The 26,352-nt window shown below is 40.2% G+C and overlaps 1 protein-coding gene across 1 annotated transcript; it reads right to left on the reverse strand.

The window, feature by feature from the left end:
- Positions 1–2,178: 2,178 nt before the first annotated feature.
- Positions 2,179–3,725, reverse strand: LOC120108373. Its single transcript, XM_039121958.1, has 3 exons — positions 3,601–3,725; positions 2,598–3,507; positions 2,179–2,373 (listed from the first exon to the last, which is right to left on the reverse strand). Exons 1-3 carry the CDS (start codon positions 3,723–3,725, stop codon positions 2,179–2,181), a joined length of 1,230 nt encoding a protein of 409 aa, XP_038977886.1.
- Between the last annotated feature and the right edge of the window lie 22,627 nt (positions 3,726–26,352).

The following is a 26,352-nucleotide window of genomic DNA, read 5'->3' on the forward strand; positions in this document are numbered from 1 at the left end:
ATGGCGTGCCATGGGATTGAAACTGTATGCCATGGTGTACCAAAGGTGTGCCAAAGGTGTGCCAAGGGTGTGCAAAAGGTATGCCTCCATGCAAGTCCATTTGACTGAAATAACTAGATGATGTGGAGTATCACACTAAAGGATAATACTGACAAAGTAGATAAAAAATGATGCTTGAGTTGTGACTCTTCATATTGAGCATGCTTCCTCAGAAATCCTATCTAGAATGGGGTTATTTGCAGCGTACTCTTTAGAGCTTCATATTCCACCATACACAATTCAATGAGGTAGAAAGCTAGGTGTTCAAGCTGGTACAAAACAACATGATAGTGAAAGTTTGTCGAATGATGGCATTATATATATGAAATCCTAAATTATCACACACCTTTTTATTTGACTGAGCAACTTTGAGAAACCTTCACATAAAGACGTACGGGGTGGGTATACTGTGTGCACAGAAATCATATCTGTGTGCAATAAACGATAAACTGTGTGCACAGAAATCATATCTGTATGCAATAAACGATAAACTGTGTGCACAGAAATCATATCTATGTGCAATAAATGATAAACTGTGTGCACAGAGCAGAAAACTATGTTTGGGGGTTAATTTACTATATGTCATGGTTAGTTAAGTATGTTTCAAGCTTAATCGACCAAGCAACATTGGTGTGCCAGGGGATCTGAAACTTTGTGCCATGCTGTGCCAAGGCGTGCCAGGGGATCTGAAACTGTGTGCCATGGCACACCATGTATATAGATCAAATATTGTAGTTAGCCCTAAAAAGCTTTCTCTGAACAATTCCAGTCAACAGAAGGTCTCTCCACATAAATCAGCCACCCAAAAAGGCATAGCATGAACTAACATCAACAAATTAAGTTGAAAAAGGAACTTCATAGTATTCCACATTGATAAATTCTGAAATAATCCAAAAATTCAATTAGTTGACAACATCAACAATCAACTTCCTTTACTTCAGAAGATCTTCCTTTACTACAACGTCACCACATCCTTCCCCATCTGCGACGACAATGGAAAAATTTACCAAATATAAGTAATGTGAACTTGCAGCATAAATACGTTTCAGAAAGGCAAAGAAAAAGAAACATAAACATAAAAGGTTAGGAATACATACTCGACTGCACCATCGATAAGCATTTGGAGCATTACAATTGCACCACTTTCAGACCATCTCGAATATAAAAGTACCAGATAAGTAAAGGAAAAAAATCAGATTGCTTAAGTTTTAAGTGTGCACAGAAACCATATTTGAGTGCAGGAAATAGGTAATTGTGTGCACAGAGCTAAAAGCGGTGTTTTTTTTTCTTTTTCAAATTTCAATTAGAAAAATATGGTGTATAATACTACATATAATAAGAATACATGGTGTGCCATGGCATGCCATGGGATTGAAACTGTATGCCATGGTGTGCCAAAGGTGTGCCAAAGGTGTGCCAAGGATGTGCCAAGGATGTGCCAAAGGTGTGCCAAGGGTGTGCCAAAGGTGTTCCATACCTTCAATGTAAACTAGAGCATCATATTGTTTATACTATGACCTCATTACATGTCCTTCTATTGTGCCCAAGCTTCCCGCATCGTCCACATCTCATATCACGTACTAACTCAACTTGAGAAGGTCTTCTCTTCTTTTTAGGCCTGCCAGGATGTGTCTTTGTCATAGGGGGTAGAATGTGAATCTCTTCAGATGCACTGTGCAGCTCCTCAATATCAGGAATTGGACTAATTGCTTCGGCATATGTTGCTCTATACAATTCAGCTTGGAACCAAATGTCAGTGAATTGGTACAATGATCTGCCAGCCTTCTCGATGCAAGCACAAGCATGCTTACATGGCATGCCGAAGATTCGCCACTCGCCACAAGAGCAGCTGCAATTCTGGAGGTCAACTTTGCATGAGTAGTTTGTATCCTTTACGTCATATATCATTATGTTGGACGTAAACACGGATAATCTCCGACCGTCTTCTGCATTTTTATGTAATACTTTCTTAGTATCTGGACATAGGTGGGTTTGAATGCTATATCTTTGATTACGCCGTTCATGCATCATCTGCATAATTTGAAGCCTGATATGGTCAACCATCTGAGGGACGGGCAGATGACGAGCCTCCAAGATCCAACTATTAAAACACTCAGCCACGTTAGATGTCATAGTGCCCTAGCTTGGACCTGAAAAAATTGCATTTGCCCAATACTCGGGGTTGGCATGTAGGAGAAAGGTGGAAGCACCAGGGGCTTCTGATGTAAGCTTCCCAATTAGCTTTTGAAAAACATTAAGCCTTGGAGTATACGCAATAGCATTTAGTAAATCAAGGAGCCTCTTTCTCTCAGCTGCACGATAATGGACAAGCACCTGCGATCACAATTAAATATCAGATATACCGGATGGTATATTACTTAGATACTTTCTACTTTAAATTATTTAGAATATTATGATGCAAACCTGATTCTTGAAGTTTTCTTTCACATGACGAATACAATATGAGTGGTAGCAACCAGAAAAGTACTTCGGCACCGATTTAATAATTTCCTGATGTCTATTTGTCGTAAATGTGAACTTTTGACCACGATACTCACTGCAACTATGAATAGCTTCTTGAAAATCTGACAAAACCATTCCCAGTTTTCATCAGTTTCTATATCTACCACACCATATGCTATAGGAAACATATCATCATTGCCATCTTTGGCAGTGGCGCCAAGCAATACACCTCCATCCTTATGTTTTATAAATGTCCCATCCATAAAAATTAGAGGTCGACATCCTTTTATGAAACCCAATAGTGAAGCATGAAAACAAATGAACAGACGTCTGAATCGACCTTTAATTGTTTCGTACTCTACAATGCTGCCGGGGTTGGTTTGAACAATGGCATCGCAATACCACCGAATTCGATCATAAGATAGTGATCTATCACCATAAATCTCCTTTATAGCCAGCTCCTTACCATGCCAAGCTTGATGATACGGCAATTGAACACCATATTCCCGACGAATATCTTTTATAATGTCAGTCAGCTTATATAATGGCATATCTTGAAGTTTATCTTTAACAATGTTCGAAACCCAACGTTTCGAAGCCTTCAGATGCGATCGGACTTGCATCCCTCCTCCACATGTATGGTTACTGTTCAATTTTTTAATTGCAAACTTTTCACCATTACCAAGTCGAGAAGCATGGATACGCCATTCACATTCTTCATATGCACATTCCACAGTAACTCGCTCACGATCGTTCTTCATGAACACAAAATATCTGCAATTTGTGATACACAAGTTGCGAATGGTGTCACGAAGAGTTTCGACATTCTTGAACTCCTGACCAACACCCTCTATACAGCTTTTCCAAGCATCCAAGGAATTTCTTTGACTTCCTTCCTCTTCAATTGCAGCTCTTGTTTCTTCAACAACTTGGATAAAATTACTTGAGCTACTCTTTGAAATATTTTTGGATCTCCAACTAATTTCGGCACCATGGGATGAGCCACTATCCATACAAAATGATAAACATAATTTCAGCACACTTATTAATATTATTTTAGCTTCAAATGAACAAAATAAAATTTCAAATATGGAATACCTCGTATTGATTACCACATTAGCAGCTTCGATCAAGCTTGAAGAATGAGTAACAACCATCTCGATCACTGTCGCATTTAAGTTCACATGTATTTGATGCATGTTACGAATATCCTTATCGCTCATTAGCGTAACAAGCATTCTAGATTTGTTTGGAATATAAAACTTAATTTCTATCATTGTAGAAGATAAATGTCTCCACCTTTTTACTATTTCCTTGAAAATTTGATCAAGAATTGTGTCCTCACTGATGGAAATAATAACAGCTTCGCTACCGTAACAACAAATGGCCATGAAAATCGGGCTACTACTGTTCTTTGAAGCCATGATAATGAAAAATGGAGGGATCAACACAAATGATTTGGAGACAATTCTTGGAGCTCAGCTCGGTTATAGCAAAGTCAGACAAAGAGTGCAGAATCAGAGGCACCTCAGCAAAATATCTCTGTTATAACAGACTTAGAGGGAGAGTGGAGCACAACACAGCATTCATGAACTCCCAAAAAACACCTAATCTTAATTCCCCACACCCTAAGGCAAAACGGAAGAAGATGGCAGACTGAAGCAGAACAGGGCATTCATAAACAAAGAAAACATGATCTTAATTCCCCACACCCTATGGCAAAATGGAAGAAGATGGGAAACAGATGGGTAATCTGCTTATCAAAGAAGAGAAGACTCCAGTTCAAACAGATGGGTAATCTGCATATAATCTGCTTGCCGGATGGAGTTCAAATAGAAAAATGGAGTTCTCTCTCGACTCCAGTTCCTGCAGCCAAATGTAGTAGCGGTTCAACTCTTCTAGAATCGCTCTGAATACTTTGATATAAACACCACGCCAACCATCCTGTCTACCAGTATATGTCCTCGTTGATGTCCCACATCTAACTAGCAGGCATTTCTAACGGCAAATAGGAGTGGCAAACAGGTATCCGTTGGAACCTTAAACAACAGAGGACTCCATTGCCCGCCTTCAAAAGTCTTCTCTGGTCTTCCAACGGTAACCTTCTCCCGCCTTCAAACCAGAAAGCCTTCCGTTGGCCCCCCGATAAGCATACCGTCCATTGGAACCTCAAAAAACAGAGGTCTATGCTTGTGGAGCTCCAAAGTCTTCTCTGGAATTCCAACGGTGAAGTTCTCCCGCTTTCAAACCGAATATGCCTTCCGTTGGCCATGCGAACAGGGATTATGGAAACTCCAAACGACTCACTTTCCCCCGCCTTCAAACCGAATATGCCTTCCATTGGCCACGCAAACAGGGATTACAGAAACTCCAAACGTCTCAATTTTCCACCTTCAAAATGCTAGCGTTGGCATGGATCGGGGCATATTCGGCACATTATCTTCAAAGATTAATCCTCCCAGGGATCGGGAATTATAGTTTGGAGAGCCGTTGGACCACAAATTTCATTTTCGGTCAACAGGGATGGTTTGTTATAGCCGAGTCATCCGGAGGGTGGGGAATTAATTACCCCTTTTTATTTTTCTGTTATATAATGATATTCTTTTTTTCCTATCTTGAATAGTTAAGGGTTTTAGAAGGCAGGTGATTTGTAAAGTCAAGAGAATTACTTTAACTTCTCAGTTTCCTGTTGCAAACTTGGATGATGTTGAAAGTGAATCCTAGGTTCTTCGGTGTTAAGCATGCGGATTTTTTTTTTTTTTAAAACCATGGCTGAACCTGATCGGGTTGCCTACGTACCCCTTCATAAGGGGGATCAAGCCATACGTAGTTCTTTTTAAGTTTTAAAACGCAGCGGAAAAATCGAATCAAACAATTTAATTCATGCATGCTTACAAGATCAAATCTAGAAATCAGCACCTTAAGAACACATAGGATTATGCCGGAATCGTTTAAACAATTATGCTAAAACTTTCATGCATGATTAACTATCAGATCTGAAACTTAAGAACTCTATTCCGATTAATCTCTGAATATCCATTGAATGGATTCTGGAGATATCTCCGTGAGGAGCCCCAAAAGAGGGTAAAACCTCGGGGAATCAGACCTAGATCTTGACACCATAATAAAAGATTAATGTAGGATTAATACCTTTTATGATGGATGAAACTTGTGGATCTGATCCTCGACTTCGCAGCCACGCACACGAATGGCCTCTACGAGAAGTCCACGCGAAGTTCCTGAAGAGATCCAATCCTGCGGAAGTGCTAGCTTGCGCAGAATTTCTTGAGGCTGAAATTTGATCTTCCAAACACTATCAACTTTTGATCCGCCTTCTTGGAAGAACTTGGAGGAAAGGTTTAAAGAGATTGAAGAGGACTTAGATCTGATCTAAAGACTCTTATCAGGGACCCCTAACACTAATGGCGCGATGGACTTAGAGGAGGAAGAAGTCAGCTAGATTGAATGCAGAATTTTTCCATGCATGAACTAGGGTTCCTCTCTTTTCTTTTCCCTTTTTTCTTCTTCTTTTTCTCTCTTTTTTCCTTGAATTCGACCACCAGATGATGGAGGTCCTTTTAATGTTGCTCTCCTACCTAACTTCATGCCAACCATCCCATATTTGTGGAGGATTTTGTGGGGTTTTGAATTTTGAATTCAAAATTCAAGTTCATGTGCCATTACATGATGAAGCTTGATCTAATCTAAACCATTCATCATGTTGCCACTTCCCTCTTTCAATTTCGAAATTCCCATGCCCCTAATCAGATTAGAGGGTCACGTGGTAATTTTGTGGTGATTAAATTCGAAATTCAACCTTAATTAGAAGTGAGATAAAGATAAGGATGGCATATGTCATGAAGAGAGAGAATTTGATCTTATCCAATTCTTTTCATGAATTTATCTCTCCATTTCGACCCATCTAATGATGAAAGAGGTCCCTGATGTTGCCAAGTGTCCCATGGCACCATTAAATAAATTAAATTAATTTTTAATCATATTAAAAATCAATTTATGGCGCCATGCATGGATATGTGACAAGTGGATTTCAAGATCCGAATAGTTTCAGATCAAACCCATTTAATTTAATTAAATCCTAACAATTAGAATGATTCAATTACCATGGGTTGAACCTAATCCAATTAGGTCAATCCCTAATTAAGCACAAATTTAATCTAATTTAATTTGGTCAACCTAAGTCCTCTTGATTCAGACCTAATCCAATCAGGTCAAAAACCCTGATTGAGCCCAGAATTGAATCTAATTCAATTTGGCTCATCCTTAGTCTAATCAATTGAGTTCATTAGCAATCTAATTACTAATTAATCCTCCGATAATTACTTTAATTATTTTATAAGATAATTTGCCAATCGAATTGACCAAATTACCCCTGAATGATTCTTAATCATTCATCAGCCTTCTTGATCAATCAGGAATCTTCTATGCGTGTGACCTCATAGGTTCGAACCTAAGCCGGTAGTATAGGAACGACTTCCTACACTAATCGATGTGACCATCTAGCAATGGTACCCGACGTCCGAATAGGCCGAATATATGCGAAGCAAATATTCTGGAACCCTGAACTATGGTTACTGTATAATTCAATCCCTTTGACTCTTAATGCCAGGATGACTTAGAGCTCACTGTCAACCCTATAATTAGTACATCCATTATGTGATTAACTTTAGATATCCCGTGACTCCTCACTGAGATTACCCTGGCCAAGGTTTTGTTAAATTAGTCACAAGACATTATCTCCTGTTTGCAGGAGGGGTCAATTCCATCTTGACTCACAACTGACTACGCAAGTACTTGACTGCACCCAGTGACCTTCCGTCACTGAATTAGAAATTCAGGTAGTCCGGTACCAAAGTACAGTGAGTTGCTTGCTAGTCACAGGTTGCGGTCTCAGGTCAGAGGGCCAAACTTATACCCATATCCACTCGGAACATCTCTCGACAGTAGAGCGTTCCGGAATTGGTCACGTTCAGTGAAATGTACTCCTACACTTCACCTGTATGGCATACCAGTGTCTCCACACTCCTTGGTTAAGAGGACAACCAACGTATATGTCACACAACGACCTAATCTCGATAATGTTGTCGTCCTAGTAACAACATATCATTTGGTCGCGAACAAGTTTAAGGACTCAAAGATAAATCCTCCTTTATCATAACATAAGTCCTAAGGACTTCATCATATAAGAGTTCATTTGAAGATGAAATGATGAATAATGCCAACTAATACTTTATTAATTTGTCAATTTATTTACAATATTCAATCATCAATATGCTGACGATTGACATTTAGGATACAATTCCCAACAACTCCCACTTAGCCTAAAGCCAATCGGCACAGTATCTAATACCCATCTTCGACTTGTGTTCGTTGAACTCTTTGATGTCGAGGACTTTGGTAAATGGGTCAGCCAGATTTTCTTTTGTGTCAATCTTCTGAAGATCAATATCACCTCGTTCTATAATCTCTCGAACCAGGTGATAACATCGCAGAATATGCTTGGTCCGCTGATGTGCTTTAGGTTCCTTTGCCTGAGCTATGGCTCCAGTGTTATCACAAAATATAGGAACTGGACCATCAATGGAAGGTGCCACTCCCAGCTCGGTGATGAACTTGCGCAACCATACGGCTTCCTTGGCTGCATCAGATGCTGCAATGTATTCTGCTTCACATGTAGAATCTGCCACTGTATGCTGCTTGGAACTCTTCCAGCAGATGGCCCCACCCTTAAGAGTGAAGATATATCCCGACACGCTCTTGCTATCATCTTGATCTGACTGAAAACTTGAATCGGTATATCCCTCAAGTTTTAAGTCAGAATCACCGTAGACAAGCCACTGATCTTTAGTATTTCTCAAATACTTAAGGATGGTTTTGACAACCTTCCAGTGGTTGCTACCTGGATCAGACTGGTATCTACTCACTACTCCTAGTGAGTATGCCACGTCTGGTCTAGTACATGTCATGGCATACATTATAGATCCCACTGCTGAAGCATATGGAATTCTATCCATAGTATCTCTTTCTTGAGAGGTTGTCGGACAATCCCTTTTAGAGAGGTTAATTCCATGGCCCATTGGAAGATAGCCTTTCTTGGAATTAATCATACTGAACCTTTTCAGTATAGTATCAATGTATGTGGATTGGGATAATCCAAGCAATCTTCTAGATCTATCTCTGTAGATCTTCATCCCTAGGATGTAAGATGCTTCTCCCAAATTCTTCATGGCAAATTGAGATGATAGCCAAACCTTTATTCCTTGTAATGCAGGAATGTCATTCCCGATTAAAAGAATGTCATCCACATACAAAACAAGAAATATAATAACTGAACCATTTGCCCATTTATAAATGCAAGGTTCCTCTTCATTCTTAATGAAGCCATATGATTTGATCACCTTATCAAATCGTATGTTCCAACTCCGTGAAGCTTGCTTTAATCCATAAATGGATTTTTGAAGCTTGCACACCTTAGACTCATCTGCAGATATAAAACCTTCAGGTTGCATCATATACACCTCTTCTTCTAAATCTCCATTTAGAAAAGCGGTTTTAACATCCATCTGCCAGATTTCATAATCTAAGTGTGCTGCTATCGCAAGCATAATCCGAATGGATTTGAGCATTGCCACAGGAGAAAACGTCTCGTCATAGTCAATACCATAACGTTGACGATATCCCTTGGCAACCAGACGGGCTTTATAGGTCTCTACTTTTCCGTCTGCGCCCCGTTTTCTTTTGAAAATCCACTTACACCCTATGGGTTTAATCCCTTCGGGTGGGTCAACTAATGTCCATACATCATTGACCTTCATGGATTCCATTTCGGATTGCATGGCTCCAAGCCATGCATCAGAGTCATGCCTCTGCATAGCATCCATATAGGTGATCGGATCCTCATTGTTTTCATCAAGTTCGACAGGATCTCCGTCCTGGACCAAGAAACCGTAGTATCTGTCCGGCTGACGTGGTACTCTACCTGATCGCCTTAATGGTGCATCTAAGATGGGTTCTGGATCTGATCTAATCAAATCCGACTCAACTAGTTCAGTAGATGGTGTCGGATCTTCTACATGTTGAACTTCCCTAAGCTCAACATTAGAGCTTTTAGTTCCTTCACTAAGGAATTCTTTCTCTAAGAAAACAGCTCTATTGCTTACGAATAACTTTTGTTCTTCAGCAAAGTAGAAGTAATATCCTTTAGTTTCTTTAGGATAACCAACAAAGAAACATTTGTCAGACTTGGGTTCAAGTTTGTCTGTCTTCAAACGTTTGACATATGCTGGACACCCCCAAACCCTAAGGTGAGACAGCATTGGCTTACGTCCAGTCCACATCTCATGTGGTGTTTTATTTACAGACTTACTTGGAACCTTATTTAGAATGTAGCAGGCTGACTCAAGTGCATATCCCCAAAAGGATATGGGCAGACTTGCAAACCCCATCATGGATCGAACCATGTCTAACAGAGTTCGATTTCTTCTTTCTGATACACCGTTATACTGTGGTGTACCAGGAGGAGTCCATTGGGAGAGAATCCCATTCTCTCCTAAATATGTCAAAAACTCATTGGAAAGGTATTCGCCTCCTCGATCTGATCGAAGAGTTTTAATACTCTTTCCAGTTTGTTTTTCTACTTCATTACGATACAATTTGAACATTTCAAATGCTTCAGATTTATGTCTCATTAAATAGACATAACCATACCTAGAAAGGTCGTCTGTAAACGTAATGAAATATGAATACCCACCTCTAGCATCTGTGCTTATTGGCCCACATACATCAGAATGTACAAGGGTCAATAAATCACTGGCTCGTTCACCTTTTCCGGTAAAAGGTGATTTGGTCATCTTACCAAAAAGACATGACTCACAGGTTGTCAATGATTCACAATCATTAACATTGAGGATTCCCTCTTTACTTAACCTGTTCATCCTGTTCTTGTTAATATGACCTAGCCTATGATGCCAAAGGTAGACATCCGTGACATTATCTATTCTAGGACGCTTACTTGATGTGTACATTACATTAACAGGTTGTGATAACAAGTAGATGCCATTGCTCAATTGTCCATTCATTACAGTAACACCATTCATAATGATATCACAAGAATATTTCTTTATTGAAATTTCATAACCGTTCATGGCCAAAAGGCCTACGGAAATTACATTCAATAAGAATGCAGGACAATAGTGACAATCACTCAAGACAACTACATGAGAATTGAAAACAAGTTTGAGATTTCCTAAAGCTAGAACTGGAACAGATCTTCCATCTCCAACATTCAGGAATCTCTCGCTGTTTTCAAATCTCTCATTGACCTGAAGTCCTTGCAATGAATTGCATATATTAAACGGACTTCCAGTATCTAATACCCAGGTTGAATTATCACATATAGAGAAATTACAAGGTGTTATCATATAAATACCTTGATCAGCAACTGATTGCCCTTTTCTCTTGCTTAGCCTGTTCGGGTCAAGTGAGGTAAGGTACTGAGGACAATTCCTCTTCCAATGCCCCTGCTTCTTACAATAGAAGCATTCTGCCTGACTTTGGTCATCCTTAATCCTTTTGGTCTGACTATGCTGAGTTTTCAGCTTTCTATACCAATTATTGAAGTTGGGACTAGTCAACTTGTCATTATCCAATAATGAGCGAAGTGACAAACTTGTGGCCATTTCTATATAAAAGAAAATTTGGCTATTAGTATATGAATTGACTAAACACAGTAGACTTGGACTTTAGTCTAAAGATACTCCCACTATTTTATACAAATTGGTAGCCTCTACCTCCAATTCGAAAAATTACTCCTAATTCTTTAGTGGGCACTAGAACCCAATAGATCGCATATAGGCCCGAGTGTGGCTCGGCTAACCCATATGCACCTATTGGTAGGTTCTAAACCAGTTGCTTCACCAAGCAACTTCTAGTGATAATTTTGCCCTAGGTTCTTCGGCAGGCGTGTGGCGCCTCCACCGAATACCCTAGTCAGGTCCAACCATTAAATGATAGGGTTAAGTCTAATCAACTAATAGACGACCAAGCCCGAGTGTGGCTCGGCTCACCTGACCGCCTATTGAAGGTACACTTAACTCATCATATATTGAATGACAATTCCAATGCTTGATAAGTACCAGGCGTGTCGCGCCTCCAATAATTATCAAAACATTGGACCCATTATCACCCAACTTAATGGGAGGCTATGACCTAGTTATCCCCATAACCATTTCATTTTAAGGACCTAATAATTTTAGAGGATTTCATAATTAGGATAGATGAGAAGATCCGGTTAGTCTAATTTCTCCCACTGACTTCACCAAATCAGATTAGACTCAAACCGGTTAAGGAGACACCTAAATCAGTCAAACTGATTTTCCTTATAGGCATGGGCTAACTCGAATCATTAAGTGATCCAATCAAAATGTGATTGACCATGTCGGCCAGGTAAGTGAGATCGGTGGAAGGGATATGCCATTAACTCGGCAAAGACGAATCAGTGCGAGTAGCTCCCAATTAAAAATCACCGGTCAAAACTGCCAAACTTACCTTAGACACCGACTGGTTAATCAATTTCGATTTGATTACTCAAATGACTCGGGCTACACCTCTGAGCCTAAATCAAGTTCCATCTTGGTCTAATCAAAGACATGGACTTGATCCATCTACAACTATTGTAAATTGATCTAGAATTTTCTTGACCTAATCTAGTTACTACTTAATTAGATTTGATCAATTAATTCTATTTGTCCATGTATGATTCTAACCTTAGGTCTAACCCAATCCTAGGAACTTGATTCAAGCTAACCCATATGCCCAAAGAATTATGCAATGTCAATTAATTGAGTTACAATTCTATTTCATAACACTTAATTCTCAATTAAGTTTAGACTTATGAAAGTTTTGATCATTGCATATTTCTTTTTAATTACATATTAATTACAATCTTTCAGTTCTTAAAACATATTTTCAGATCTGAGTTTTTGTAATTAATCACATGTAATCAGATTAAATTCATGTTTAAGTCATTATATTTAATGTTCATGCATCACATATACATAACAACATGAATTAATACAAACAACATACATCTTATGTATTTGTTTTTTCACTTTTATTTTCAGATCTGATTTGTTCATTAAAATCAGAGATCATATGAATCATAAATTTTATTTAGATCTAATCTAAACAATATTATGATTTCAGATTTATTTATGTTACAAATCTTAACACAAACATGCATCATATGCATTCAAAATTTCAGATCTAGTTAATCATGCATAATCAGCAATTAAATCAATCATAAAAAATACTTTAGATCTAATCTAAGCATGCTCATGATTTTAGATTTAATTACAAGAATTAAAACATAAAAGTTTAAACATGAACCTGGCTCTGATACCACTGAAAGTGAATCCTAGGTTCTTCGGTGTTAAGCATGCGGATTTTTTTTTTTTTTTAAAACCATGGCTGAACCTGATCAGGTTGCCTACGTACCCCTTCATAAGGGGGATCAAGCCATACGTAGTTCTTTTTAAGTTTTAAAACGCAGCGGAAAAATCGAATCAAACAATTTAATTCATGCATGCTTACAAGATCAAATCTAGAAATCAGCACCTTAAGAACACATAGGATTATGCCGGAATCGTTTAAACAATTATGCTAAAACTTTCATGCATGATTAACTATCAGATCTGAAACTTAAGAACTCTATTCCGATTAATCTCCGAATATCCATTGAATGGATTCTGGAGATATCTCCGTGAGGAGCCCCAAAAGAGGGTAAAACCTCGGGGAATCAGACCTAGATCTTGACACCATAATAAAAGATTAATGTAGGATTAATACCTTTTATGATGGATGAAACTTGTGGATCTGATCCTCGACTTCGCAGCCACGCACACGAATGGCCTCTACGAGAAGTCCACGCGAAGTTCCTGAAGAGATCCAATCCTGCGGAAGTGCTAGCTTGCGCAGAATTTCTTGAGGCTGAAATTTGATCTTCCAAACACTATCAACTTTTGATCCGCCTTCTTGGAAGAACTTGGAGGAAAGGTTTAAAGGGATTGAAGAGGACTTAGATCTGATCTAAAGACTCTTATCAGGGACCCCTAACACTAATGGCGCGATGGACTTAGAGGAGGAAGAAGTCAGCTAGATTGAATGCAGAATTTTTCCATGCATGAACTAGGGTTCCTCTCTTTTCTTTTCCCTTTTTTCTTCTTCTTTTTCTCTCTTTTTTCCTTGAATTCGACCACCAGATGATGGAGGTCCTTTTAATGTTGCTCTCCTACCTAACTTCATGCCAACCATCCCATATTTGTGGAGGATTTTGTGGGGTTTTGAATTTTGAATTCAAAATTCAAGTTCATGTGCCATTACATGATGAAGCTTGATCTAATCTAAACCATTCATCATGTTGCCACTTCCCTCTTTCAATTTCGAAATTCCCATGCCCCTAATCAGATTAGAGGGTCACGTGGTGATTTTGTGGTGATTAAATTCGAAATTCAACCTTAATTAGAAGTGAGATAAAGATAAGGATGGCATATGTCATGAAGAGAGAGAATTTGATCTTATCCAATTCTTTTCATGAATTTATCTCTCCATTTCATGAAGTGAGATAAAGATAAGGATGGCATATGGCATACCAGTGTCTCCACACTCCTTGGTTAAGAGGACAACCAACGTATATGTCACACAACGACCTAATCTCGATAATGTTGTCGTCCTAGTAACAACATATTATTTGGTCGCGAACAAGTTTAAGGACTCAAAGATAAATCCTCCTTTATCATAACATAAGTCCTAAGGACTTCATCATATAAGAGTTCATTTGAAGATGAAATGATGAATAATGCCAAATAATACTTTATTAATTTGTCAATTTATTTACAATATTCAATCATCAATATGCTGACGATTGACATTTAGGATACAATTCCCAACAGATGTTTCTGCCAAGAGTTTGCAGAAGCATTTGAAGTAAAATCTAGTTTGCAGGAAAGGCTATATGCACCTCAGTCGCCGCCCCTATTTGAAAAGGTTTTTGCAAGAAGTTCCTTAAATTTTTTGTTTTAACTGATCTTTTCCTATCTTCACTCTTCCCTAAGTTATGATCGAGTTTCATATTGCAGCTAAGAAGATCACTTACTTTTGGAGAACAAGAAACATGGCAGCTTTGGTGGTTTTGAGGATGAAAATGATGATAATGGAGGAGAAAATCACCCTACCGATTTTGATCAAGCAGGACATGATCTGCTAAATAGTATGTGCAATATGGATACTGAAGTATAATTTCGCCATGGGAAGGTTTGCATCTATCAGCTCTACTTTCTGCTTGATGCTTTATCAATTATTAAGCTTATGCTTTATATGATGTTTGTGATAATCTGATGGGGACATCAGAGCTGACCACCCTGCCGTTTAGTCTCCACAATTTTATTTGCATTTTATTTTCTTTTATTTTTGGGTTTGTTTGCAATTTTATTATTGTTGGACTTTATTTGTGTAGTTTGGGTTTATTGGGAATTATTTTGTGTAAGGGGGTTTTATTTTAATTGTTCTTATTGGGCCCTATTTATAGGGAACTTTTATGTTGATTAGGGTTAATGAAGGTTTAACAATTTTTCCCCCACATCTTCTCCTCCTCTCTTCCTCCTTCTCTTCTTCTCTTCTCTTCCTCTTCCTCATTCTTTTCTCCCTCTTCTTCTGTTTCCATCTTAAAGCTACAACATACAGCAATCCCAACAGTACATTCTCATCACTGCAGCCATTTCTCCCTCCCGGTTCGGCATCAACTTGGTATCAAAGCCTCGGCTTTGCCTCTGTGCTAAAGCCCTGGTCCCTAAATAGCGTCTTTCTCCCTTGCTGCCACTTGAATTCACCGCCACCCCCGCTACGCAGCCTCACCCCACCGCCTCCGCCTCCCCGACACTACTTCTCCATCGGCTTCCCACGGCCCACCACCCCTTTCCTCTCTCTCTCGGTGCTCATAAAAAAAAAAAAGAAGGTCCCTCTCTTTTGGTTTTCACCCCAGTTCCCTTTCTCCCGGCTCTCACACAAAGAACAGGGAAAACACCTTTGTCGATTCGCCACGCACCCACCCCTTGCTCACAACTCCCGATCCCACCCCCTCTCAGCCGACTCACACCACCACCCTTTAGGGAAGTAGGCCACACCTTCCTCCCTTTCTCTTGGTTCCTACCAGAACAGAAGGGAAACTCCCCGTCACCGGATCCTTTCCACCCGCCATTGCACCCACGACCACTGCCACCACCATGTGCCGCCAACAGCGCCGAACCCTCCCCGTTGGTCGCCCACGCCGCCAACAGCGCCGAACCCTCCCCGTTGGTCGCCCACGCCGCCGGTATCAGACCCCACGAGAGCGCCGCCGCCCCGAGTGTCTTGTGTCTGCTCCCAACCGTCGGCGTCGGGCCCACAGAGGGGACCGCCGCCAACCTTCGCTGCAGCCCACAAAGCCGTGGCCGTGATCTCGCCGCCGCCGCAGGTCGCGGAGCAGCCGCCGTGATCCCTGCCTCGGGCCCGCAGCCGCCGCCGCGAAGATCGGCGTCCTACCAAACCGTCGAGAGGTTGAAGAAGGTTGAGGCAATGGGTAAGTCTCAGACCCGTTAGCCCGCCCCACTAGCTCGGATCCGTTCGGGAGAAAAAAAAATGAAGAAAGAAAGAAGACGCACGTGACCGCACGTGCCGCCTAAAAAAAAAACAAAAAAAAGAAAAAGAAAGAAAAAGAAAACCTTTGCACGTGACTGCACGTGCGTGCCAAAAAAAAAAAAAAAAATCTTACCAGTTCATCTTCCCCGATCGGCTGCCCCTCACCGCATCCACCATGCCCACCGTCGTGCAACACCTCTTTTGGGCCCCTCCTTCCCGCGGTCGACCGCAGACGATCGATGCCGACCGCCACCGAACGCCGATGACGCCCTCCCACTGATCTGCGCCACCTGCGCACGTCTCGCTGCACCGTCCCCGAAGCCGGGCTTCGCCTCCTCTTTCGAGCCGCCGACGCGCTTCCGCCTCCACCGTAGCGCCACTTACGACATCGCCGCTCCCATCCTCCGCCGCGGTTCGCCACCCCATCTTCCGCCGCCAAGCCGTTCGCCTTCCGCCATCGCCCGAGACCTCCGCCGCCTTCGCCGCCCTCTGTTTCATCTCGCCACCGCCACCAGAGCTCCACCGTCCGCGCTCCTCCGTCGTTCACCACCGACTCCCTCTCACGAGCCCAAATCAACAGCCCGGCCGCCACTGCAGAGCCCCTTTCAACGGGAGGCCACACCACCCCTCCCTCATCCCGTTCAAGTCCATCAGACCGCACCCGAGCCCAACTGGGCCGATCACATTCTCCAGACCTTTTGTCAACTGCGGCCCAAAGCCCAAGCCCAATTAGCTGCAGGTCCTGTTACAAGCCCGACCCAGCATCTTCTTCAGCCCATTCCAGAAGTCCGGAAGGCTTTTGTGTTGCAGCTCCAGGTCCACAGCTCCAGCTAACTTCGTCCGATGCCAATTTCATATTCGAGACTCTACAACGGATGTTTTCGGTGGACTGCATCCACCACAGGTGATAGGTTCTTCCTTCTTTTGAGCTTGTTTATCTAATTATGTTCTAGTTCTTTTGCATGACATTCCTATTTTGCCAAAACTTATTTTTCTGTCAAACTGCAAAACCTAAAACATTTACTACCACACCCATCCTACCCACCATTTAAATCTGAATATTAAATTAGCACACCTTAGCGATAGGATAATTCTCAACATCCGTCGATCAGATTACTTTAGGATTAGAACGACTGTAATACGTGTTTGCAACCTAACTTCTTATAGTGACTAATTTCCTACTTCATTTCTGAAATAACCAAAGTACAAATTAGTAACATTTAATTTTAAGTTATTTTTGTGAAATTTGTTGATTTCCGAATTCATAGTAGGTTGCATTAGTAGGTTGTCCTACATTGCATTTGGTAAGGGTTCATTAGTAGCACTGCATGTCACATCACCAACTAGAGTAGTCCCTGCATGCCAACCCATAGTGGTAGAGAGTACCTACTCACTGACTCTCAGACCCCTTTACCCACCATGGATCCTAGAGTTCTACAAGATATTTTGGAACAATTAGCTGCATTATGAGCTGACCAAGATGAATTCAAACGAGAAATCCGTGCTCTAGTGCAACACCCTAGGACTCCTGAACCGTCAACCCCAATTGCAGCTTATCCCGAGCTTGGTTTGACTACACCACCTGTAGCTTTTCCCCATCCCCATAGGAACCAACTTTCTCTTGATCACCAGCGCGACCTTGACGAGCGCCTATTTCGTACCGTACGAGTAGATACCCCCACATTTGCTGGTCAATTAGAACTGAGTGTGTACCTTGATTGGAGAGCAGCCATGGATAACTATTTTGAGTGGTATGAAATGACTGATGATAGAAAAGTATGGTTCACTAAAATGAAGCTTATTGGGCAAGCTCACTGGTACTGGCATAACATTGAACATATGCGTGAGACCCAAAGGCTTCCTCGTATCACCACTTGGGAGGATATGAAAGAAAAACTGAATGAGAAGTATCTGCCATTCTCTTACCGACGCCTTATGGATAGGTGGCAGGAACTAACTCAAGGAACTTCAACCGTTACCGATTACATTGCACAATTTGAGGAGTTTCACATGAGGTGCGGTGTAATCGAAGAGGAGACTGTTACTCTCTCTAGGTTTTGGGCAGGACTCCGCGAGGAGATCTAGAAAGAACTAATCCTCCGAGAGATTACTACTCTTGGTCAAGCATACCAATTGGCTCAAGATGTAGATAGTTTCTTACAAGCCCCTGTAGTGAGGTGTACCGACCCTCGACCCATGGCTCCAGGAGCCCGACCTAATCAAAACTACCTCCCACAACCCAGGCAGCTTCCCAACCCTTCTAACCAGTCCGGCCCTAGCCAAGCACCGATTCAAACATCCCCGATACCTGTCCAAAACCCTTCAAATGATAAAGAAAAGGGCATACTAGGTCCCAATCCTCGTTCTAGAAGCCAAACCCAATGTTTCAAGTGCCAAAAATTTGGCCATATAGCGTCCCAATGTAATGCCAAGACCTATCTCATGACTGAACTAGAAGTTGGAACTCAAGCGACTGAATGTGTCGAAGAAGTCTATGAGCCAAACATTGAGGATTTTGTAGAAGACTTTGGAGACAACAAGACCGGGTTAGAGTTTCTCCAGGCTGAACCCCAAAAGGAGCCCACTAATCCAAATAACCAAAACCCTAGGCTTCATGTGGTTAGGTGTACTTTAGCCCAAATCAAGACCGAACAAGATTGGCGTAGAACCTTCCTATTTTACACGCTCATTAAGATCAATGGTAAAACATGCAAATTCCTATTTGATAGCGGAAGTTGTATTAATGCCATTGCTTCCGGAGTTGTCTCCCGCCTCGGCCTGAAATCTACCCCTCATCCCAACCCATATAAAGTAGCTTGGGTAGATAAGACATCTCTTTCGGTGTTGGAAAGATGCCTCATCCCGATTCAATTCCTATCCTATAAAGACAAAATCTGGTGCGACTGCATTCCGATGGACGTAGGTCAAGTCATCCTAGGGCGGCCTTGGCTATACGATATGGATGTCACACTTCATGGGAGTTCAAATTCGTGTAGCTTTATGTTCCAGGGTCGGAAAATTATACTGAACTCATTGCCTCCTAGAGAGTCCGCCCCTGAAAAGAAGAGTGCCACTCTACGAAAAGATGATTCACTTCACATCATTACTTCGAAAGAGGTAATGAAAGATATCGAAAGCCAATCACCTGTGTTTGCCCTTGTGGCTAGGGTTATCAAGATGGAGTCGAGCCCTGAGAAACCACCGGCAGTAGTTCCCCTGCTGGAAGAGTTTCACTCTATTTTTCCTAAGGATTTTTCAGGTACACTTTCTCTGATGCGTGATATCCAGCACGCAATTGATCTCGTTTCCGGAGCATCCTTACCCAATTTTCTTCATTATGGGCTCAACCCAAACGAGCACATTGAACTGAAATGTCAAGTTGACGAACTTCTCACCCAAGGGTATGTTCGTGAAAGTCTGAGCTCCTGTACTGTACCCACACTCCTCATCCCTAATAAAATTACCGTTAAGTATCATTTTTCCATTCCTAGGTTGAACGACCTCTTAGATTTTATGTCTAGTGCCACGATTCCATGGCAAGACGTCAGTATGACTAGAGTTGCCAAACTTTATTTCAATGAAGTCGATAGACCTCCTGACCTTCCAAAATCTATTATATCTGATAGAGATGTTAGATTCGTGAGCTCCTTTAGGAAAATTCTTGGGCACATGATTGGCACTAAATTAAAATTTTCGTCGGCCTATGCTAGGACTTGGGATTTAGTGTTACCGACCGTCGAGTTTGCATATAATAGTTCGGTCAATAGGTCCTTAGGCATGAGTCCCTTCGAAGTGGTGAATAGATATAAACCTAGGCAGCCCATAGACTTGATTCCCATGTCTCATCAACATAGAGTCTCTGAGTCTACACAATCATTTGCATCACACCTGCATTCATTGCATTAGGAAATCAGCAAACGTATTCACTCTAATAACTTAAAATATAAATTCTTTGCTGATTTGCACAGACGTTATAAAGAGTTGAATGTAGAAGATTCTGTCATGGTGAGAATTAGACCTGAACAACTTTCTTTGGGAACGTTCAAAAAGTTGCAATCCCTTAGTGCGGGACCGTTCAAAGTCCTAAAGAAAATCAGTTTGAATGCTTATGTTGTAGATCTTCCTAAAGCCTATGAGATTAGTGCGACATTTAATATTGAAGATTTAGTCCCATACAAATGGTCCACATTCATTCCTTCTGACCCTTTTGTTGATACATCCGCCTCTGTTGATCACCTTGACCCATCATCTGCTATTGAGCCTCCACCTCCAAAGTTTCATGCATGCAGAGAACACATAGAGCATATATTAGATGAGCAGGTTATATCTACCAGGAGAGGAAGCTACCAACGTTATCTTGTTCGGTGAAAGGTCGACCTGAATCGGATGTGACGTGGATTTCGCGAGCCGAGTTGCAGCGCCTTGACCTTGACCTTCAGGAGCAGTACGACAACCGGCCAGACATGCACTCGACGGGGTCGAGCTTCTCCCACCCGGAAGGAGTTGATGGGGACATCAGAGCTGACCACCCTGCCGTTTAGTCTCCCCTATTTTATTTGCATTTTATTTTCTTTTATTTTTGGATTTGTTTGCAATTTTATTATTGTTGGACTTTATTTGTGTAGTTTGGGTTTATTGGGAATTATTTTGTGTAAGGGGGTTTTATTTTAATTGTTCTTATTGGGCCCTATTTATAGGAAACTTTTATGTTGATTAGGGTTAATGAAGGTTTAACAATTTTTCCCCCACATCTTCTCCTCCTCTCTTCCTCCTCTTCTTCTCTTCTCTTCCTCTTCCTCATTCTTTTCTCCCTCTTCTTCTATTTCCGTCTTAAAGCTACAATGTACAACAATCCCAACAGTACATTCTCATCACTGCAGCCATTTCTCCCTCCCGGTTCGGCATCATAATCATATGCAGCAAAATGATGATGCTGTGACATTTGATCGTGTTGAAGGTCTATCACAGGATGATCTAGGTTCTCATGCAGCCCTTGAAGATTTGTGCCACTTACATCTGGTAAAAGACAAAAATATCTATCTAGTTATCTATCTTTCTATCTGCTTGTGCATGCTGCATTGTGGACACAAGTTGCATTATAATTTCTAATATGCTATTCAATCTTCATTTCTTGACTTTAAATGATTCTAAAGGTGTATTGCAGCATATATGTGATAGCAAGTGCTATTGTAGCTTTACATTCTAATAACCATTTGCAAAATGCCTTTCTTGATTGCATTTGTTGATGAATGAGATGATTTGACCCTAGGTTCACCGAACCGGTGCCAGGACCCGTATTGGTCGGTGATTGGCACGGTATAGCATGCGTTCGTGTCGTGTTGTTATGGGACGTACCGACAAAGGAGAGCTAGAGAGCGAGGGGGAGAGGGAGAAGGAGAGAGAGGAAAATAGAGAAAAGAGGGAGGGAGGGGGAGAGGGTGGAAGGAAGGGAGAGGGAGAGAGGGAGAGGGAGGGGGATAGAGAGGGAGAGGGAGGTGCAGAGTGTTGCCCAAGGTGACAACCCAAGAGGGGGGGTGAATTGGGTTTTCTAAAAATTATGTTTCCTAATTTTTACTTTGAATAGACTGCAGCAGAATAATAGGATGTTATTTACTTAAGCTCTAGGCGATTACAAGTAAAGCAGTGGAAGATTAAGCTAGAGCAATTATACTATGGCTTTAGGGTGCAATTGATCTAAAATTAACTTATAGTTGTATGATCAATCTTAATCTATGTGTATGGTAAGAATGGAGTGGAAGCTAAGCAAATCACTTATAACTCTATAGAAAACAAAGCTAGAGATATTACACAATCAAGCATGAATGGAAGGCATGAAGTACAAGAGATAAGACATCACAAACACAAAGATGTATAGTGGTTCGGTGCACCCCAGCACCTACATCCACTCCCCAAGACCTCTTGGGAATTTCACTATAATCCCTTAGATTACAGTCGGTTGTTTTACAAGCTCACAACCCAACTTGTTGTTTTGCGAGATCACAACGAACTCGGTCGGTTTTCACAGGCTCACCGACTAGAACCAACCGATTGTTTTCACGGGCTCACAATCCAACCCAGTTGGTTTTTCCAAAGGCTCACCAACCACAACCTTACAATGATTGTTTTCCGGGTTCACAATCAACCCAGTTGGTTTTCCCCAAAGGCTCACCAACCACAACCTTACAACGTTGGTTTTTTCCTTTGGCTCACCAACAAACCTTATCCCCTTGATTCAATCCCTTGATTGAATCAAGTTACAAGATATTAGAACAAGAGTTTAAATCAAATACAAGCTTCTCAAATAAGCAAATATAGCAAATGTAAATTAGTAAAGAAAAGAGAAGAAGCCCTCAAACTAATTTGTAGATGGAGGAACTCGGCTTCTTCTTCACTTGCCCCTCTTCTGATTTTGCACGAAGTAGAGGATCTCCGAGGCAGCACACGGATGGAGAGGAAGCTTTGGGATTCACTTGGATGCTCTTCTTCTCTCTATTTTACTTTGAATGGCCCTTTTGTGCTTATGGGAGATTTCCCTTGTAATCTCTTCCAAATCTCTTCCCTAAATGTTTTCTCCCACTTCCATGAGTTCTCCCCTAGCTCTCTTCTTGTTTTTATAGCTTTAGATGGCGTGGAAACAAGAATATAGCCGTTAGAGACAAAAATAGAGCCGTTGGACACAGTCTGCACTTCCTGACAATATTACCGTTGGGATCGGAGTCGACTCGCGCGATCAGGAGTCGACTCGCCTGTTGCAGGAGTCGGCTCGTGCTTTACTGGAGACGACTCGGCCACTGTTCCAAATTTGAATTAAAGTGCATGCCTTGACTGGGAGTCGACTCGACTTAACCCGGAGTCGACTCGCCAACATCTGGAGCTGACCTGGCAATTTTGGAGTCGGCTCATCCACAGAAGTCCGTGGATCCAATTTTGAATTTTGTCCACTCGAGTCGACTCGACTGTCCTTGGAGTCGACTCGAATCTCAGAGCCCGAACTCCCGATCCTCTGTCTTTTGGCTCATCCAGTCTTGGAGTCGACTCGAACTTCCTTGGAGTCGACTCGGCTCTCAGTTTCCGAAAGTTGGTCTTCTGCCTTTTGACGTGAAGCTTGTCTTGGAGTCGACTCGAGCTGTCTGGGAGTCGACTCGAATCTCAATGGCAGTAACATGGTTTTCTGTCTGTCGATGGTCGCGGAGTCTCGGAGTCGACTCGTGCAATGCGGGAGTCGACTCGAATCTCAGAGTCCCAAAAATGCTCTCTGACTTTTTCTTTGTGTTCCGCTGAGAGTCGACTCTTGCTTTCTTTGGAGTCGACCTACCAACCATCGGAGTCGACTCGCGTTCCACTGGAGTCGACTCGAATCTCAGACCCGAAAACTGCTCTCTGACTTTTCTGCCTGTGACTCCTAGGAGTCGACTCATACTTCTCCGGAGTCGACTCATACTTCTTCGGAGTCGACTCGAATTCCACTGGAGTCGACTCGAAGACTGTTCTTTTGAATTTTTCTTTTGATTTTACTCCTCCAATTTGAATCCTTTGAACTTTAAACTTTGGGCCAATAAATTGTAGCTTTCTTCCAACTTGAGAGCTTTGGAGGCCTTCTTGTGTTCTTCCAACTTGCTATGTTCCTTGCAAAATAAATATCTTTCTCCTTGCAACATAAACATTAGTATCTATACTTCAAGGTTTTGTGATCATCAAAATCAATCTATGAATCAATCTTTGGGTCATCAATCTCCCCCTTTTTGATGATGACAAAACTTGGAGTATATGCAATATAAAAGATATTGATTTCTAGAAGTAATACATAGCTAAGTTGCATGAAGTAGAAAACATATATATTTAAAAACATACTTCATGATAATGCTTTAGATTTAATCAGCTTAACACAATCAACATATTTAAATTTTAAGCTGATTTGTATTCAATTCAAAGTAATAAAGCATTCTGAGTATATAGCATATACTTAGATATTTCTCCCCCTTTTTGACAACATCAAAAAGATAGTGAAACATTAAGTACAAAGATCAGAGCAGAACACATCGAGTGTGAATTCAAGAGGTTTTTTAATTTGATACCACAGATAGTTTTCTAATCAAGTGTAGGTGGAATCTTCCTTAGGTTAATCAAGAAGTACCACAAATGATATTCAAGGAAAAATATGAGTTGAAATCTAACCTCTCTTCACTAAGTATGAAAGCTTGTTCATTTAAGACCTTTTGCCCAATCTATTAAGTATTTTATCAACATGAGAGCAATTTAATTAATTTTCAGAGTAAAAGATCAAAACTTATATATTTGGAAAAACATATCATCATGTTGGATCATTAATTCTTAATGACTTCAAAGTTCTTTTATGATAATAAGAGCATTGGGGCACAAATACCAAAATATGAGTTTATGCAATTTTTGATACATCTTTGAGCTCTTTTAAAGACTTTCTTTTATTCCTTTAGAAAATAAGCACAATTTGATACATAAAATAATGAATTGGCACAAAATAGAAGTTCTAAAGAGCAAGCCAATTAAAACTCATTAGTGAGGTTCAAAATAGATTTTCTAAGAGATACTCAAGAAAATTTAATACATTGTTCTCCCCCTGTTTTATTAAATTAGAGGCTCTTAAGATTTGTAATTTGGTTCATGAGTGATGCATAAGATATACTAACCAAATAACACGCCTCAAGGTGTATCATAAAGATTTTCAGATTTAAATTTCAGATGATACATATTGGAGAGTATTAGGATTACTTTTCATTTAGTATTCTTTCTCTCTCCTTTAGCTATAGATTTATGCAATTAAGTCCAATAAGACCTCTCCTTCTGAAATTTTCTTTCTCCCCCTCAATTGATCATTCCATTTAAGAGTTTAGAATCCTAAGATAATGTTCAACAAAATTGTCAATCTCAAAAATATATTTTCTATAAGTTTCAGCTTATTTTCATAAGACTCAAGGTTTGAGATAAGACAACCTTTATAGAACGCATCTCAAGGTAATTAAAGCATGTCTTGCAATATAAGGAGGTTCATCAAAATCAATCCATAAAATTCAAAGCATGCATCAAAATAAAGTGTCTTTGGGATAGGATACTGAATATCTAAAGCTCTCCCTCAAAAGATGCATTCTTCTTTAATCATTTTAAATTGTTGAATTTCAGATTATAGTGATAAACGTGAATAACACTGAAATCCTGTAATATCGAGAATGTAGAGTAATCTAGTATTATTCCAAAATTTGTAGTAATTACTCTTTCTAATCCTTTACGAACAAGTTATGCTTTCTATTAATCTTAGAGAAAATGTATAGAAATATCAATCAGAAAATGATTCATTTGAAGCTTAGTTTCTTTCAACCGCATTTACATTTTCTTTCTTTTAGAATCATTTGAGTGAGCTGAAATATTTCTAGTTTTAAGATCATTCACTCTATTGATGGAAGTTTTTAATAATGTAGGGGAGAAAAACATATAGATGATCATTGAGGTATATATATTTATAGAACTCAATTTCTTAATCATAGTTTTTCAACAATGTATACATGAAACACAATAAATCCTTTTAATATCAAAATAAAATCATATATTTAGAAATTTTTGTTTGCAATCAAGATCATCGAAAGACACATCATTTGAACCAATATTAGTATACTTTGAAGATAAGAAATGATATGTTTCTGATGCGTATCGGAGCAATCAACCAAGGCATCAAAATTAATTCTGTTTTTCTTACATTAAGAATTTATTTAAAAATCATATTGAGTTTAAGCTTTTATATAAAATCAGATTCTGAATTACATAAGGATTTTCAATAGAGGCCTTCAAAATCATAATTTGAGATATGTATCTTCCACATTGTAGCTCATCTTAGATCATTACGATTGAAAACACATATTTCAAACATATAAGAGCATATTCAGAATATTTGTATTTATGTTGAATTTTGGTGTGAATTAGAACATTATATACTAAAATTAGGCAAGTTGAAAGATAAAACAAAATCAATTCATTTTTCCTAAATAGATATATCCTTCTCTTCCCCCTTTTTTTTTTTACAAATTTTATTCTACTTTCAGATTTTAGAGATGATTGTGAATGACAAATCTGAAATAAAATAAAAATAACTTCATATAGTACTTCAAACATTCAATCATGGAACATTACAAA

The sequence above is a fragment of the Phoenix dactylifera genome, unplaced genomic scaffold (genome assembly GCF_009389715.1).
Source record: "Phoenix dactylifera cultivar Barhee BC4 unplaced genomic scaffold, palm_55x_up_171113_PBpolish2nd_filt_p 001300F, whole genome shotgun sequence".
NCBI lineage: Eukaryota > Viridiplantae > Streptophyta > Magnoliopsida > Arecales > Arecaceae > Phoenix > Phoenix dactylifera.